Raw genomic sequence first — 14046 nt, 5'->3', positions numbered from 1 at the left:
TAATCTTCTGTCACTGTGAAAGAAAAAAGCGCATCTCTAAATGCACTGAATTCTGAACAGGTGACTTTTAATCAGACTGAATTGGAGAGCAAGCAGAAGCTTTACAGTCCAAGTAGGGAAATGGCAGATGTTACCAACTTCACTGCTCCCATGTTGTCTTTTTTTGTCTCCTTTTCTCAAGATAACTTTTGTTTTTACAGCTTGGCTCTGGACGGTCCAAACCACTGCACACACACGATACATAAATTCTCACTTGCTCACCCTTTTCCTCTCTCCACGCACACATTTATCAATCTAAAAAAAAAAAAGAAGAAAAAACACATCATATATTATACATATAATGCAATTATGTAACTGCCTATTTATTTTACATACCACCCTCTCATGTAGTTTTTAGTACTCTGGTTTTTTGTCATGAAAGTTCACTTTTTAAGAAGTCCTGCATCTACTTCCTCTTATTTTTCTTGTTTAGCCTTGTTTGATCTTCTTAAACTGTGCTAATTCTGGTGTTTTTCTCATGGGGATCCTCTGCACTGAGGGCTATGCCTATCCTGTCTGCTGGGTCGTTGCCATGGGCATGGCTTTTGTCTGGGTGGCCCTTGCGTTGCACCCTTTTGGCCATGGTGTGTACAGGGGTCCTTCCTGTGGTGACACCCTTTGCAGTCATTGGTGGGCTGGCTCCTGGTGTGACTGAATCCCCAGGATATCACTTCTTCCCAGTGGCTGGTTAAGCTGTCCAAGATGTACCCTACCTATTGCACAATGATTGCTACGATAGGCTCCAGCTTCCCTTTGATCCTAAACTGGACCAAGCAGTTCAGAAAATGACTGACTGACTAACTAATTGGTTAAGTAGACAAAAAAGATGCTTTTAGAGTTGGAAATTGAATCGGAAAAAAAAAAAATTAAAAATGGTGATTTTGCATTACAATTTTAAAATGATTTTTGTTTAAAAAAAAAAAAAAATTCTTTTCAAATAAATACATAATAATCTATTATAAAATGTTCATAATTTTTTCTGTTTTCATTATTTTACTTTTTGAGCATTATAGCAGCAGAATGATGGTCTGGCTACCGTGTTGTTTTTTCCCAATTGAAATTAGGAAAAATAACCAGCAAAAAAAAGTTTTGTACGTTTTTTCTTTGTTTGTTTTTAGTCTACAAAAATCAGCAATATCGAAGAATATATATATATATATATATATATATATATATATATATATATATATATACATATATATATATATGTATATGAAAACACATACACACACACCCTTGTGGGGTCTTTTTTACACATTCGGCCATATGGTGCAGACAGGCGTATGGAAACAATTCTCTTAAAACAACACACAGTCTATACTTTGAAAACTGCCAAACAGCTACACATATTCTCTCTGTCTCTCTCTCAAACACACACATACACACACCACCAGACAGTTAAAGCTGCTGAATGAATTGCTGCCTTGTTCAGTAGTGCACTAATGGCAAGGAACCTGCTATGGAGATTAACACACACACACACACACACACACACACACACACACACACACACACACACACACACACACACACACACACACACGAAGAGGCTTAGCATTAAGCATTCTAGGGCGCTTATCCATTAGAGAGGTTAGTTATTTTCCTCAATCTGAAGGTAAGTATTCAACTTAATATTCTAGCAGAGGTGGTTGTAAATCTGCTCCTTTAAGTACCTGGCTCAGATGTCGTGCTAGAGCTGGATCTCTTCAGCATCAGATAACGAAGCCTGACTAGTTACACTGGCTCATATGGTGACTTATATTTTACTTTTTTGGCATCTGACAACTGTGGGATATTTATCAACTACTGGCTTCCAGAGTCAATGTTCAATGTTTTGAAATATCACTAAGAAGTAGAGAAGTTTAGGATTTTGAAAAACATTGAAATAAAAATGCAATCTGGAATCACAGTGACTGTTCACAATTTGTTTAGGAGTACAGACGTAATTAATGAGTGAACATCATGCAGACTAATTCGCAAAGTACCATGACCTTTCTGCTAAAAGCAATCCCAATCAAAGCAGATAATTCGAGAGATATAAACATTTCTATGTAGTCTGCAAAGTAAATATCTGCCAGAGCCAAGAGGATGACTTTCGCCAAGAAAAATACGTATGCTTCACTGGGTTTTACTGAGAGATTTACCTTGAGAATTTAGAAACTGCATTAGACTGTACAGAATCACCAAGCATTGAGTCAGATTTCACTACAGCCGCCCTGAAGCTGAGTCATGCCCTAAAACCTGAGCAGAATTTAACTAAAAGAAGCACCAACACTTACTTATGTCTGTCTTGAGATGACAGCATGAATATGAATCCACTTGTGCATCTCTCATTTTACTTCTTCCGCCAAGTTCAAGTAATTGCTATCTTCCTTACCATTTCAACCACATCACATTACTGTGCTACTGGAAAAAAAAAAAAGAAAGTATTTTCCCAGTTGTGTTTTCTCCAACAGAAGTTAAATCTATTTTGCTGCCAATCTCTCAATTTGCTTTTATCCTCTTGCATTCAAAGACACAGCAGGTGTTCCAATAGTCTTAACAATATGGAACGTTTCATGTTCCATTACAGACAATTGGCCATGAAGAGATTCAGGAGTCAAAATCAACAGTGTTTGTTATTGCTGTCAAACGTATCCGAGGGAGTCAAAGCAGCTGGAGACATAATATCCAATTTTTTTCAGGTCGACTTACTCAGCATTGATTTGTTAAGATTAAGTAAGAGAATTCTGCTAGACATGATGCTATGAAAGAGAGCAGAGGGAGCACTGACTCATCTCACAGAGAGGAAAACTCCCTTTTCTACTTATATGGAAGAAACTGCACATAACTGCACATGTACTTACTGAATTAGCTGCTATTGCTTTTGCAGCTAGAAGTTTCATCTGTGTTTATATGGCCAGTGATTGTATAATGACTTAAAAGAGGTAAAGCAAAAAATATAAAGATGGGTTTAAATTACTGAGTCTCTAGAATTACTTACAGCTGGGAAAAAAGTAGGAATTTCCATGCACAGCTCTGGATTTTTGTCCTTACAACGTTAAAGCACATTCTAATGAAAAACAGTCAGAGGAAACTATACCTTTCACCATCCTTTCATACAATATTTAAGATGACTGACAGGCATTTGTGCATCACTGTTGCAAGAAAATTCAATCAATTAGATAGGCTAAGTAAACAGAAGCCAACAATGTGAATTGACACGACATAAAACATGTCTGTAAGCTGCTTGTTCGGGGTGGTGATTGGCTCAAATATCTGTGTTTTGGCTAGCTTGAACCCTGTTAATGTTGATTATCTTGCCGTGCACTTCTGCTGTGAACTGCAAAGCAACGCACCATTTTATCAACAAATAATGTAGGTCATGCCAAGTACAAACACAGCAATCAGTACAGAGAAACATTCACTATACATCTTTTGAAAGTGTTTTTCCCCGCTTTTGATGATTTTGGCTGTGCATTGCTGCATATACCAGGAGTCCCTCACCACTGGCAACAGAGTCAAACAAACACAGCAGTTGACTGAAAATCACTGCAGCATGGTGACCGACTTGGTTGCGTTTGGCTTTTGGCGGGCACCTGAATGTGAAAAAACAACCATTTGGAACTATCTGTAAGCCCCCAGCTACTCTGTTTTTATTGTTCTGGCAAGTTGCTGTGCTGCTGCCAGGCAGCCTGGCTGCTGCAGCACCGCCATTAGCCACCAGCCTGTCAGCTCCCAGCGGCGCCGTCCATAATCGCCCAGTGGTTCTGGTCCGACTGGCCTGGCAGCAGAACTATCAGCAGCAGCTTCAGACAATGTTTTTTTTTCTTCTGCATTTTGTCATCATTGGTGAACACCATTATGGACCCTGACAACAGTTACAAAATGTGAAGTAATTCCTGAAATCCACAGTGTGTTCTGAATAGTGTGTTGACTGATCTTGTCCAAACTACTCCTATGATGTCAGGATATGCAAGTTAATGGTGCAAGTTGCTACAGTTGGCTATGGTGTTCTAGACGACATCAGCAAAGCCCGTCATTCCTATGACATGGTAATACATGGTAAAAGACATTTCATATCAGCAAAGTTTGCCTTTCAGCAAAACATAAAAAAAAGATCCCAGCATGTCTTTTTGTCAGTATAAGCAGCCACAGTCAAGCTGACTTAGCAGTAGTTGCTGTACCTCACACAGGGCTGTGAGTGCAGAGTGAGTTTTTCCTTCCAGACACACCAGGAGCAGCACACAGCTGTATAGATCACCAGCATATGGATTAAATAAATACAGTCTGCACAGAGCTTGTTAACACTTGTTCACTTGGCTACACACACAAGTTTTGGGAAAACCAAATAAAAAGCACACACCCACATCTGAGCACACCCAGACAAGAGCACACATGCAAGTTGTGTGTGTACAAACACAAGCAGGTAAGTTAAACATAAGTAAATGCCACCGACCTCCAAAAACTGTGTTGTTGGGTCATTATGGTAACAAGTTGTGGTTTTGGTCGAACACAAAAATGCCAAGAAACAAATGCACAAGGAAAGTTTGGGCTTTTTATTGTTATAGTATAGCACAAAGGATTGACAAGAAAGCTGAGCATAAACCAACCTAACCAGTTTGTCTATCAGCATTGCTCAAATATACCGGACTGCAATTTTTACACTCTCCAATCACATTATTTTAAAATAAGATGATTTAATCTATCGAACTGTATTTCAATGCATTTTTTATGCTTTCTGGAAAACTTTGCGCTATATTAAACCACTGGTTGAGTTCTGGTTTACCTTTACATATGTAGTAAACGAAGCATATTATTATATTTCAACTTAAACTTTGCAGCAAATACAAAAGCATTGATGCTGGTTGATGCTTCGGAAAGTAGGTTGGGTCCATTACTTCTGTTTTGCTTAAGAACTCATCTTAATCTGATAAATGGATTTTCCTTCATAGAAAAAAAAAAAAAAAAGCTAGAGAACAAAAACACTACCCACCAAAAGCAGCAGTGGAAAATTAATACACCAAGGAGCTAATAAATGCCAGTCGCATTTGGCTGGAAAAAAGTCTCCTTGCAGATTTAGTGCATTAATAGTCGAATTGTAGGAGAAGAACTTCTGAGGAGTTGAAGTGAAACCCCCCCAATAAAAATTGTTGAACATTTTTGCTTGAGTGATAGTAAGATACATTCCCGGATTTAAATTATGCCATTACAACTCCTCACAATTTGTTTTCATATGTATTAAATTTACTATTCCATGTAGATTTTCTTTAAACATACAGCTTTACATTTATTTATTTAACATTAGCTTTCATCAGCACATGGTCTTAATGAGATTATCATACAGATAGAAACTGGAGGGTAATTACTTACCATCTAGCTATAGCAATATACTGACTGAGCACATGTCACGTTTTTAATGGAGAAGCTATTTTGGGATGACTCTGCTGACTGTGGATGCAGTCAGTCAGATGTTTTTGTATTATTTTGCTTTACCTCGTTAGTACAATCTAGGCTGACAAAGAATTACAGACAATGTAGTATATGAAGTGTTCTACATTGTCTGCACACTCCAAAGTGTGCTTACCATTATTGAAATGAGATGGCCTACCTAATGTACGGGAATTACCCACAGTGGTAAATGGTAAATGGACTTGTACTTCTATAGCGCTTTTCTAGTCATACAGACCACTCAAAGCGCTTTACACTACTTGTCACATTCACCCATTCACACACACACTCATTCTACACACTTATACCCCGATAGGCACATCGGGGGGCAGTTTGGGGTTCAGTGTCTTGCCCTAGGACACTTCGGCATTTCAGGGGAAGCCTGGAATCGATCCCTCAACTTACCTGTTGAAGGACAACTGCTCTTCCTCCTGAGCTATAGCCGCCCCAGTGCTCCAGTCCTCTGTTGCCTAGCAATTACATATTGCATCTTTATCAAATTAGTGATCCCATTCTTTTACAAAAAAACACTTTTTTTTTTTTTTTTTTTTTTTTGTAATAACAGAAAATGGTGCCAGTAATTTGAATTTCATTTATTTTCATTTACCTGTGTGTCTAAATTACAAGCATGTGGAGGAGGCCGCCCAGATGAGCTTTCCTTCGGCTTAGAGTGCAGTGAAGCTCTCTTCTTTCTGACAGCATATCCTGTCAAGCTGGCGTTAACTTCAGTGGAAAAATAATCCTGGTTACACGCTTGTAATTAAATTAATTCTAAATTTAAAAAGAAAAAAAAACATCTTCACCAGCGCTCTGCTGCTCATTGTTTTCCATCAGGTAAGGGTGGGGAAATCGAATAAAAAAAAATTGAATATTGGGATTTTTTGCTTCACAATTTTAAAATAGTTTTTTTTTGTTTAAAAAAATCCTTTCGTATTTAAAATAAAAATAGCCCATTATAATTTTTTTGTCATGTTTATTTTTTTTTATTGATCTTTTTACTTGTCTTCTTGGGCATTATACCAGACGAATGATGGTCTGGCTACGGTCTTGTTTTTTCTTAATTTAAATGAAGAAAAATGAGTAGCAAAAAAAAAAGGTTTTCCACATTTATTTTTGTTTTTAGTCTACAAAAATCAGCAATATCAAAGAATATTATGAGAATCACAATTTAAACCGAATCGGCACCCAAAATATCGGAATCGAATCGGGACAAAAGCATATCGTCACAGCCGTACTGTCAGGTGCAGAACATATTCTGGGAGAAAAGAGGCTGCGAAGGATTCATCCCATGTAGCGTTCGTTTCAAGCTAATCTGGTGCCAAACAGAGTGTGGATTTGAAGGGTGGATTTGATGGAGCCTTTGAATTTGGACAGCACTTGGCGCGCCACTTTGACCTATGTAGCAGACAAATCCGCACGTCTAAGTTTTTGGGACACAGCTATTAAATATGTTGTTGATTCTTCTTCGTTGTGGTCGCACATGAACAATACGGCATTACACTGCAAGAATGGTAGTGCTCCATGTGCTTCATCTGGGAATGGAGTCACAAGCTCTCCAAAGACAGACCAAAATATGTAAAAGGCTCCATTCGTGTGAACATGTAGTAGCTGTTCAGTGGAAACAAAACTTTGAGAAACAAGACATGTCTGAATGAAAAGTCTTCAAAAAAATAATTTTATGTGGCTGTTTTGTGTATTTCTCAGTGTTTCTTTGCCGTTTCTATCAACATTTTTTTTGCACAACTCAAAAATACGTAAATAAAAAACAAACATTCAGATGAAGACCCTACTACTGTGGCATACCTCTTCAATGAGGGTAAACATTGTAGGTCAAAAGTCATTGGTTTTCAAGTTAATTGCTGATATACGGTACGTATTATACACGAGTAGCCATTCCAACTTTAATCAAGTTATTAGAGGCAAAGCAATCAATTAACAGCTAAACAGAGACTCTGTCCTCCTCATTAATTTGTAATGTCAAAGTGATTTAGAGGCCTGCTAAGTGTTAACTGAAAACAGGCCAAAACCACTTTCCCGTGAAGAGAAAATGAGATAACGGTGTGATGACACAGTCATGTTTGCAGCCTTAATACAAATAAAGTTAATAGAAGAACACAAACAAAGACGGGATCAAACATTAAGCTCATCCAGAGGATGAACGCACATCTGTCACTTTGATCTTTGACTGATTCTTTGTTCCTTAAACCAGTCGATCATTACGAACTAACAAATTAAGTCATTAATTGCAGTGACAGCTGGTGACACCTCCTTTGTAAATCTTCTTTTTCTACATAATTAATGTGCTTTAATTTGGATTAATTAGAATTATTTTGTTGTTTGGGATTATGAGGACAGAGGAGCTGCGTGTGTGTGTGGGTGCTCGTAATTGTGTAATAACCCTTTGTCCAGTATGATGAATGAGTTATGTTTTGCTGTCCTAGACACACAGACACACACATATATTTATATCAACACTGAGATACTGACAGAAGTTATTAGTGTGTGAAAACTAAAAACGACGCACCCTGCTGTAACGTCAGATGAGGAGACGAGGTCATCTCGCATAAACTGAACTAGCTAGTGGTTCATTTTGTGCATACAGAGAATTCACATTGACATCACCTCGTACAGAGCTGTGGGATTGATTTGCCATTTTAGTGGAACCCCGGGTCCGTTTACACCGGTCCCACAGTGGCTCTCATCTTCATAATCTCTGCCATAGTCATAATTTCATAAAAGTATTTCGTTTATTTTTCAGTGTTGTGTACTTGGTTGCCGCAGCAGCATCATGATCAATCAGCACACAAAAGAGGAAACTAACCAGTGGATTTTCATTCGACATTGTCTTGGAAGGAGTGCAGAGATAAACACGTCGCAGAGGCCAGTTGACTTCTGTAGAAAGTTATACAGGTGATGTGGTTCTGGCAGACCATATGCTTTGGGTAAAAAGGACAGTTTGGGCTTCATGTGTGCAGAAGTAAACATGGCTGAATTTACAATGTGTCAGCTAAATCAGTGGTTCTCAACCAGCAACACAGTACCCCTTGTAAAAAAAAAATAATAATAATAATAAAAATAAAAATAAAAAAAAATTCAGCCAAGTACCACCACCACTGCAAAGTACTTTTAGTTAAGAAAGAAACATGGAAAAACATCACTTTGTCATTTGTGTATAGTTCATTAAACTTTAACCGTACAAAACAATGGCAAATGTTTTGCACATCTCTACTACACTTCAACCAGGACTCCATCATTTGCGTTGTCAAGGCGACAGTGACAGACAGATAGTTTCAGTCGGTTTCAGTTTATGAATTTACACTTACATTTATTGAAATATATTAAATGTTTATATTATTTTATTATTATTTTATTTTGTTAAGGATGTTTTAAAGAAAATATTAAAAGGTATATGTTTTCAAAAAATATCACGTACCCCCTGGAATGCCTAGAAGTACCCCGATGGGTACGCGTACCCCCATTTGACAAACAGTGAGCTAAATGAATGTGACCATGGGAAGACCTGAGGATGCATCCAGAAAGCGTTACTGACAGCAGGATTTTAGTGAAACAGTACCAATCTGGATGAAACTCCAATGTACACAAAAGAGCATCACTTTTTTCAGCTGGACTGTGATAGTTTTGTTGTGGTTCCTGCTCTGACCTGTGCTGCAGTGGGTGTGCCTGTTTCCCTGGCAATCAAGTCCACACCAGGTTCTCATCGGGAAATCAGCAGCAGCAAGATAAAAGGCCAGCTCAGTTCACCAGTCATCGCCTGATTGTTGTTTCATCTGTGGTAACAGCTCTCGGCCATTGCAGCATTTCTGCTTAAGAATTTAAACTGCTTGTTTCACAACTGTCTGTTCTGTCACCAGTGCATGATTCTTGCCTGCCTGCCCGTCAACCTGCCTGCCTGCCCGCCAACCTGCCTGCCTGGCCACCTACCACTCTGCCCAGGAGAACAATAAACCTGTCCTAGTATCCACATCCAATCTGCACTTGGGTCCTTGTTTGTCCTACACTACAACAAGTTTGTTGTGCTCTGATTAACACGCTTCCCTGTGTTGTTGTGTCAGATATCCAGCCAAACATTCAGGACTGTTACTGTCTTCAGAGTTTGTGTTGTATATTTTATTGTTCGTGTAATAAATAAATACACTCCATCATATTTTGCTTGGTTTTAATATTCCTACTGCCCCTTTTGCTTAAACAAGATGTTTTTTTAAACATCTGTCTTTTCCTTTTATTAATCTCATATACATTTATCAGCAATTAATACACATGAACACATTGTTTATTTGATTTCAAAAATCAAAATATCAAGGGCTTAACATTTAATTAGCATATAAATTCATTGTCATGGTGTGGTTGCAGTTGGCAGTTTGACTCAGCTCTTCTTCCATCTGGTTGTAAAATAGCTGCATCAGCGTTTAATGATCAGTAGGTTTGAAATCCAAAACAGGTGTCAGAACTTAGACCGAACACAAAGTAAACACTGATGTGTTCCACTGAAACAGGTGGCAACACGTCTAAAGCTAAAAACTTGTTGTTCAGCAGATTGTAACGATCCAAAGTGAAAAAAATAAAGTTTTTTCCATCCTAATAACTCTCCACTTATCTTTTGAGCTGGAGGGAGAGTTCAACAGGTAGCTTGCTTATGTTTTACACCATACCTGGCTTTGTTGAGACCACCCACCCACACACACACACACAGGATGATGCGAAGAAACACAGCAAGCTCTACTGAGACAGAGAGAGGGAATGCACAGACTCGTTACCTCAAAGAGCATCTGAACTTATTTGGGTCGGCAACATCACAGAAGCAATCTTCTGAATGCTTTATTGTGCATGTTTGTGTGCAGCGTGACCATCAAACTGTCTCTGATCTGTCTCTACTTGGCATTCCTCTGTTTTACACAAGTCTGAAAAAAATTCCAGCTGAATCTGACATAACATCAAAGGCTATGCAATACCACAATACATGCACACGCAAACAAGTCTGTACCCATAAACATGTGCGTACACATCGGAAGGCGTGCAAATATTCACATGCAAAGACATAGTTAGACACACACACACACACAATCAGAAACCATGTCTTAAAGAATCAAGTAGCTCAAAGCAATCCGCCCTGCTGGACACACTATAAGAGACACAACATTTGATGTGGACGAATCATTAATCAAAACATTCATTCACAGAAATGCTCTAAAACTCACACGAAACAACCCCGCAGAGTGATCACAAGCAGACACAAATGTCAGTCAAAGGCCATGCTTTTTCAGTTCAAGGGTTGTTTCAATAACTTACTTGGAAAAGGAGGAAAAAACAAGAAGAAACAGTTGTACTTTATTCAATGAGACTTTAAGAGATCCACCTCAGTGTTTTGTGGCTGTACGAACATAATCTCACTGGATGGAAAACTGAAAAGTTACAACACAGTTGCTCAGATCGTTTAAAAATCTCACTGTTGGCAGCTTTTTACCCATTTTTTTTTTAAAGTGTGGAAACAAAAAGCTACCAATGAAATCAACAAGAAGAGCCTGATCGTGGGGGTAGAAATGGAAGTTGGCCTATAAAAATTTAAATATCCACATATCTGTCTGTTTCCATTACTTTCATGCAGTTTTATATTTAGAAAAGTCCAAAAAGTACAGTAGTGTTTACATCATATAAAAAAGTGCACCCAACACCCACACAGACACATATGTAAAACAGAATAAAGGGCCTCTGAATATTTTAACTGCATCAAACACAAACCTGCGTTTTCGCAGAGCAGTGGACAAAATTAACTGTAAATCACAGCAGCTTTAAGCTCACATCAACACAATGCATTCAGCTGAACACATCTGCATCTCCTGTAGTACAAAAAATCAGCATGTCATTGTGTTCATGAAGAAAAAAAAACAGCAGCATGTTAGTTTTACTTGCTGAAGACATTTTAACTCATCTAATTCTCTCTTTAAAAAAATAAATTAACATTTTCTAAAGAGCACAAAACTGCCCAGAGATAAATAATCATTCGGCAACTGTGAAAACTGCACTTCCTTCAGCTCACTGTTGCTTATCAACATTTCTGACTGCATTCTGCAGTGGCAAGGTTGAGGTTTGCAACTTTATCTGCTGAATCCAAATAACTGTCAGAAAAACAATCTGTTAGCAGTACACTGCTGGCAGCAATTACATATTTTATAGGAGCATTTAATCTGAGACAACTAATCGACCAAACTGCTTCCTCTATTTTTTTTTTTTTTTACTAAGTGTGAGGAACTAATGAGCTCTGCTAATGATGTTTACTGAACTGGAATGTAACAGAGTGGGTTTAATGGAAGGGTAGGTAATGTCTGACTTGCTGCTGTATAAAGTTGGAGACATCTTTTGACTTTTTTTTTTCCAAATGTGAACCTGGTTCATTCAAGCTGCACGAGAATCAACAGGCAGGTAGCAGCTGCACATTGAAGATCGCAGCGTACTGGCGGCATTTCGAGGCAACACAAAGTCACTTCCTCCAACAGCGATGACTAAGAAAAGTTTCTTTCATGATGTTTTGCTGCTCTGCAGCAAAGCCATCGTTACCAGTCATTTAGAAAACTCTGAGTTTTAAAAGGGACCCAGAGGATGACCTTGCCCTCTTTTTTTCCCCTCAATATTTATTACTGATGGAAGTAGCATTTGTTTTAAAACAGGGGGAAAATATGACTTTCTGGATTAGTATTAAATTTAAAAACAAATTTTTTAAAAACATACAAAAAAAACAAACATTTTTTTTCTACAGATTATTTAAAAAAATGTTTCCATGAAAGCTCAAGACAATTCTAAAAACAACGTTAGACATGGCTGGACATTATACAAAAAAAAAAAAAAAAATAGAATTTATTCACTGGTATAAACAAGTAAATAACCATCAGTCTTTTGTTAAAGATGGCTGATTAAATATCACATTTTATAATATGTTGTACGTCATTTTGTACTTTGCGTATTCAAGTTTTTCTGAATTGGTTGAAATCATAATGTCTTAACAGCTGACAAAAGTTGTTCATTATACTCAAGAATTATTAATTTAAAAAAATATATAATGATTAAAGCATATATGTCCTACCTCTGTTGATCATCAGGTTATAAAAACATCATGGCCAACTCCAGGCTTTGGCATCAGTACTGTTTAAGCAGCTCGATTCAACCCCGCACTACAACGGTCCGTCCAGTAGCGCAGCACAGCTAGCGGCCCTCTGTACTCCACAACAAAGTCATGGAAAGCAGAAACCAGGTGTCCGCTCCAGACTAGTATCCCTCCATCTACTTAGGTCCATGCAGCTCTGCAGCGCTCCTTAAACATCTGAGAACAACTGTTCTGCTTCTTTGACTTTTGCTTAGAAAGGTCCTCAGCTTTAAGTAGCATCAGCTACTCTGGTCCAGGAGTCTTTTGCTTAACAGCTGGGCAGCACAGCTAGGAGTTTCAGCTGGAGATCCGTGGAAGTTTGTTATGCGGCGTCCCCGTCTTGATGGCCACTGTTTTGTTTTGTTTTTTTTAGCTCAAGCTTAAGTCTGCCATCCCAGACGTGACCTTAGCAACCTGGAAAAAAAGAAATGACAAAGCCAACATTAGAGTAGATTTTCAACATTTACAGTAAGCTTACTCATTTTTATTACATCTATATATTTACTTGTACTTATAAAATCTGTTTAGTGAGCTCAAACTTTGAGGCCTCTGCTGAAACCGCCTGGATAAAATCTTCAAAATGTACATATTTCATGTCTTCAAAAGAGGAAAACTAGTACAAATGCAAGATTCTTTTATTTACTTCATTGTCTAGAAAAATGTGATTAATATGAAAAGAGAGAATCGTATATGCATCATGCATCAGAAAAGGCAAAATTCAGGGTGAGTTCAGAAAAAGCTTTCAGTACAGTGAGCAGAGCCAAAACGAAAAAAAAAAAAAAAAGCAACAGAATCCAGTGTCTCATTTTCTCTACAAGTATTATTCACTCAATTTCATCATTGATCGCTCTTTGAATCAGAAGGCGGTAATCGATGAGTAATTTCCAGGAATTTCCATATCAAATTTCCAGTGGCTGTGACCGTTGACAATTATATTTCCTTCACTCTGTATTCTCTACCATTAAAAAAAAAAAAAAAAAAAAAGTCAGTCTCTTCGGTTCTCAGTTCCCCCTTTTGTTGCCTCAACCACAACTCACCCCACCCTCTCTGTCTGTACCACTCCTCTTTCTTTCTCTCTCTCTCTCTCTGTGCCACCCCTTCTTCTTTCCATCCATCCGGCCTCTCTCTGCCTCTTACCGCAAATCTAAATCTGAGCCTGTATTTATCCTCGGCCAGTTTCCTTGGGACAGACTGAACAGTGTGTGCACATGTAGGTGTGTGTATCGGTGGTGGATCACAGACAAATCTTTAAATGTACTCACATGCGCTATTTAATAGCAACAGGCTAAAGCTTGAAGAACATCTAATGTGCAATGCAGACAGAAAAAAAAAAAAAAAAAAAAAAGGATGGGTATTCATATCCTGGACAACCTGTTCAGAGGTTTGCCTTTGGTCCTGACCACTTCCACATACAGCTTTAA

At 38.1% G+C, this 14046-nt stretch overlaps 1 protein-coding gene across 1 annotated transcript in view; it reads right to left on the bottom strand.

Moving 5' to 3' along the window:
• The window catches only part of trps1 (trichorhinophalangeal syndrome I), a gene marked incomplete at its 3' end in the record, with an annotated part of 97558 nt that extends 84867 nt beyond the window's left edge, over window positions 1–12691 (bottom strand). Inside the window, exon 1 of the mRNA XM_079258713.1 lies at window positions 12566–12691. Coding sequence (XP_079114839.1) covers window positions 12566–12578 — 13 coding nt within the window. The 5' untranslated portion in view covers window positions 12579–12691. The remainder of the gene's footprint in view (window positions 1–12565) is intronic.
• Window positions 12692–14046: the final 1355 nt, after the last annotated feature.

Source organism: Telmatherina bonti, assembly GCF_933228915.1.
Source record: "Telmatherina bonti genome assembly, chromosome: 19".
Classification (NCBI taxonomy): domain Eukaryota; kingdom Metazoa; phylum Chordata; class Actinopteri; order Atheriniformes; family Telmatherinidae; genus Telmatherina; species Telmatherina bonti.
The sequence above is the reverse complement of the archived record's forward strand: the minus strand, read 5'-3'. Positions and strand labels throughout refer to the sequence as shown.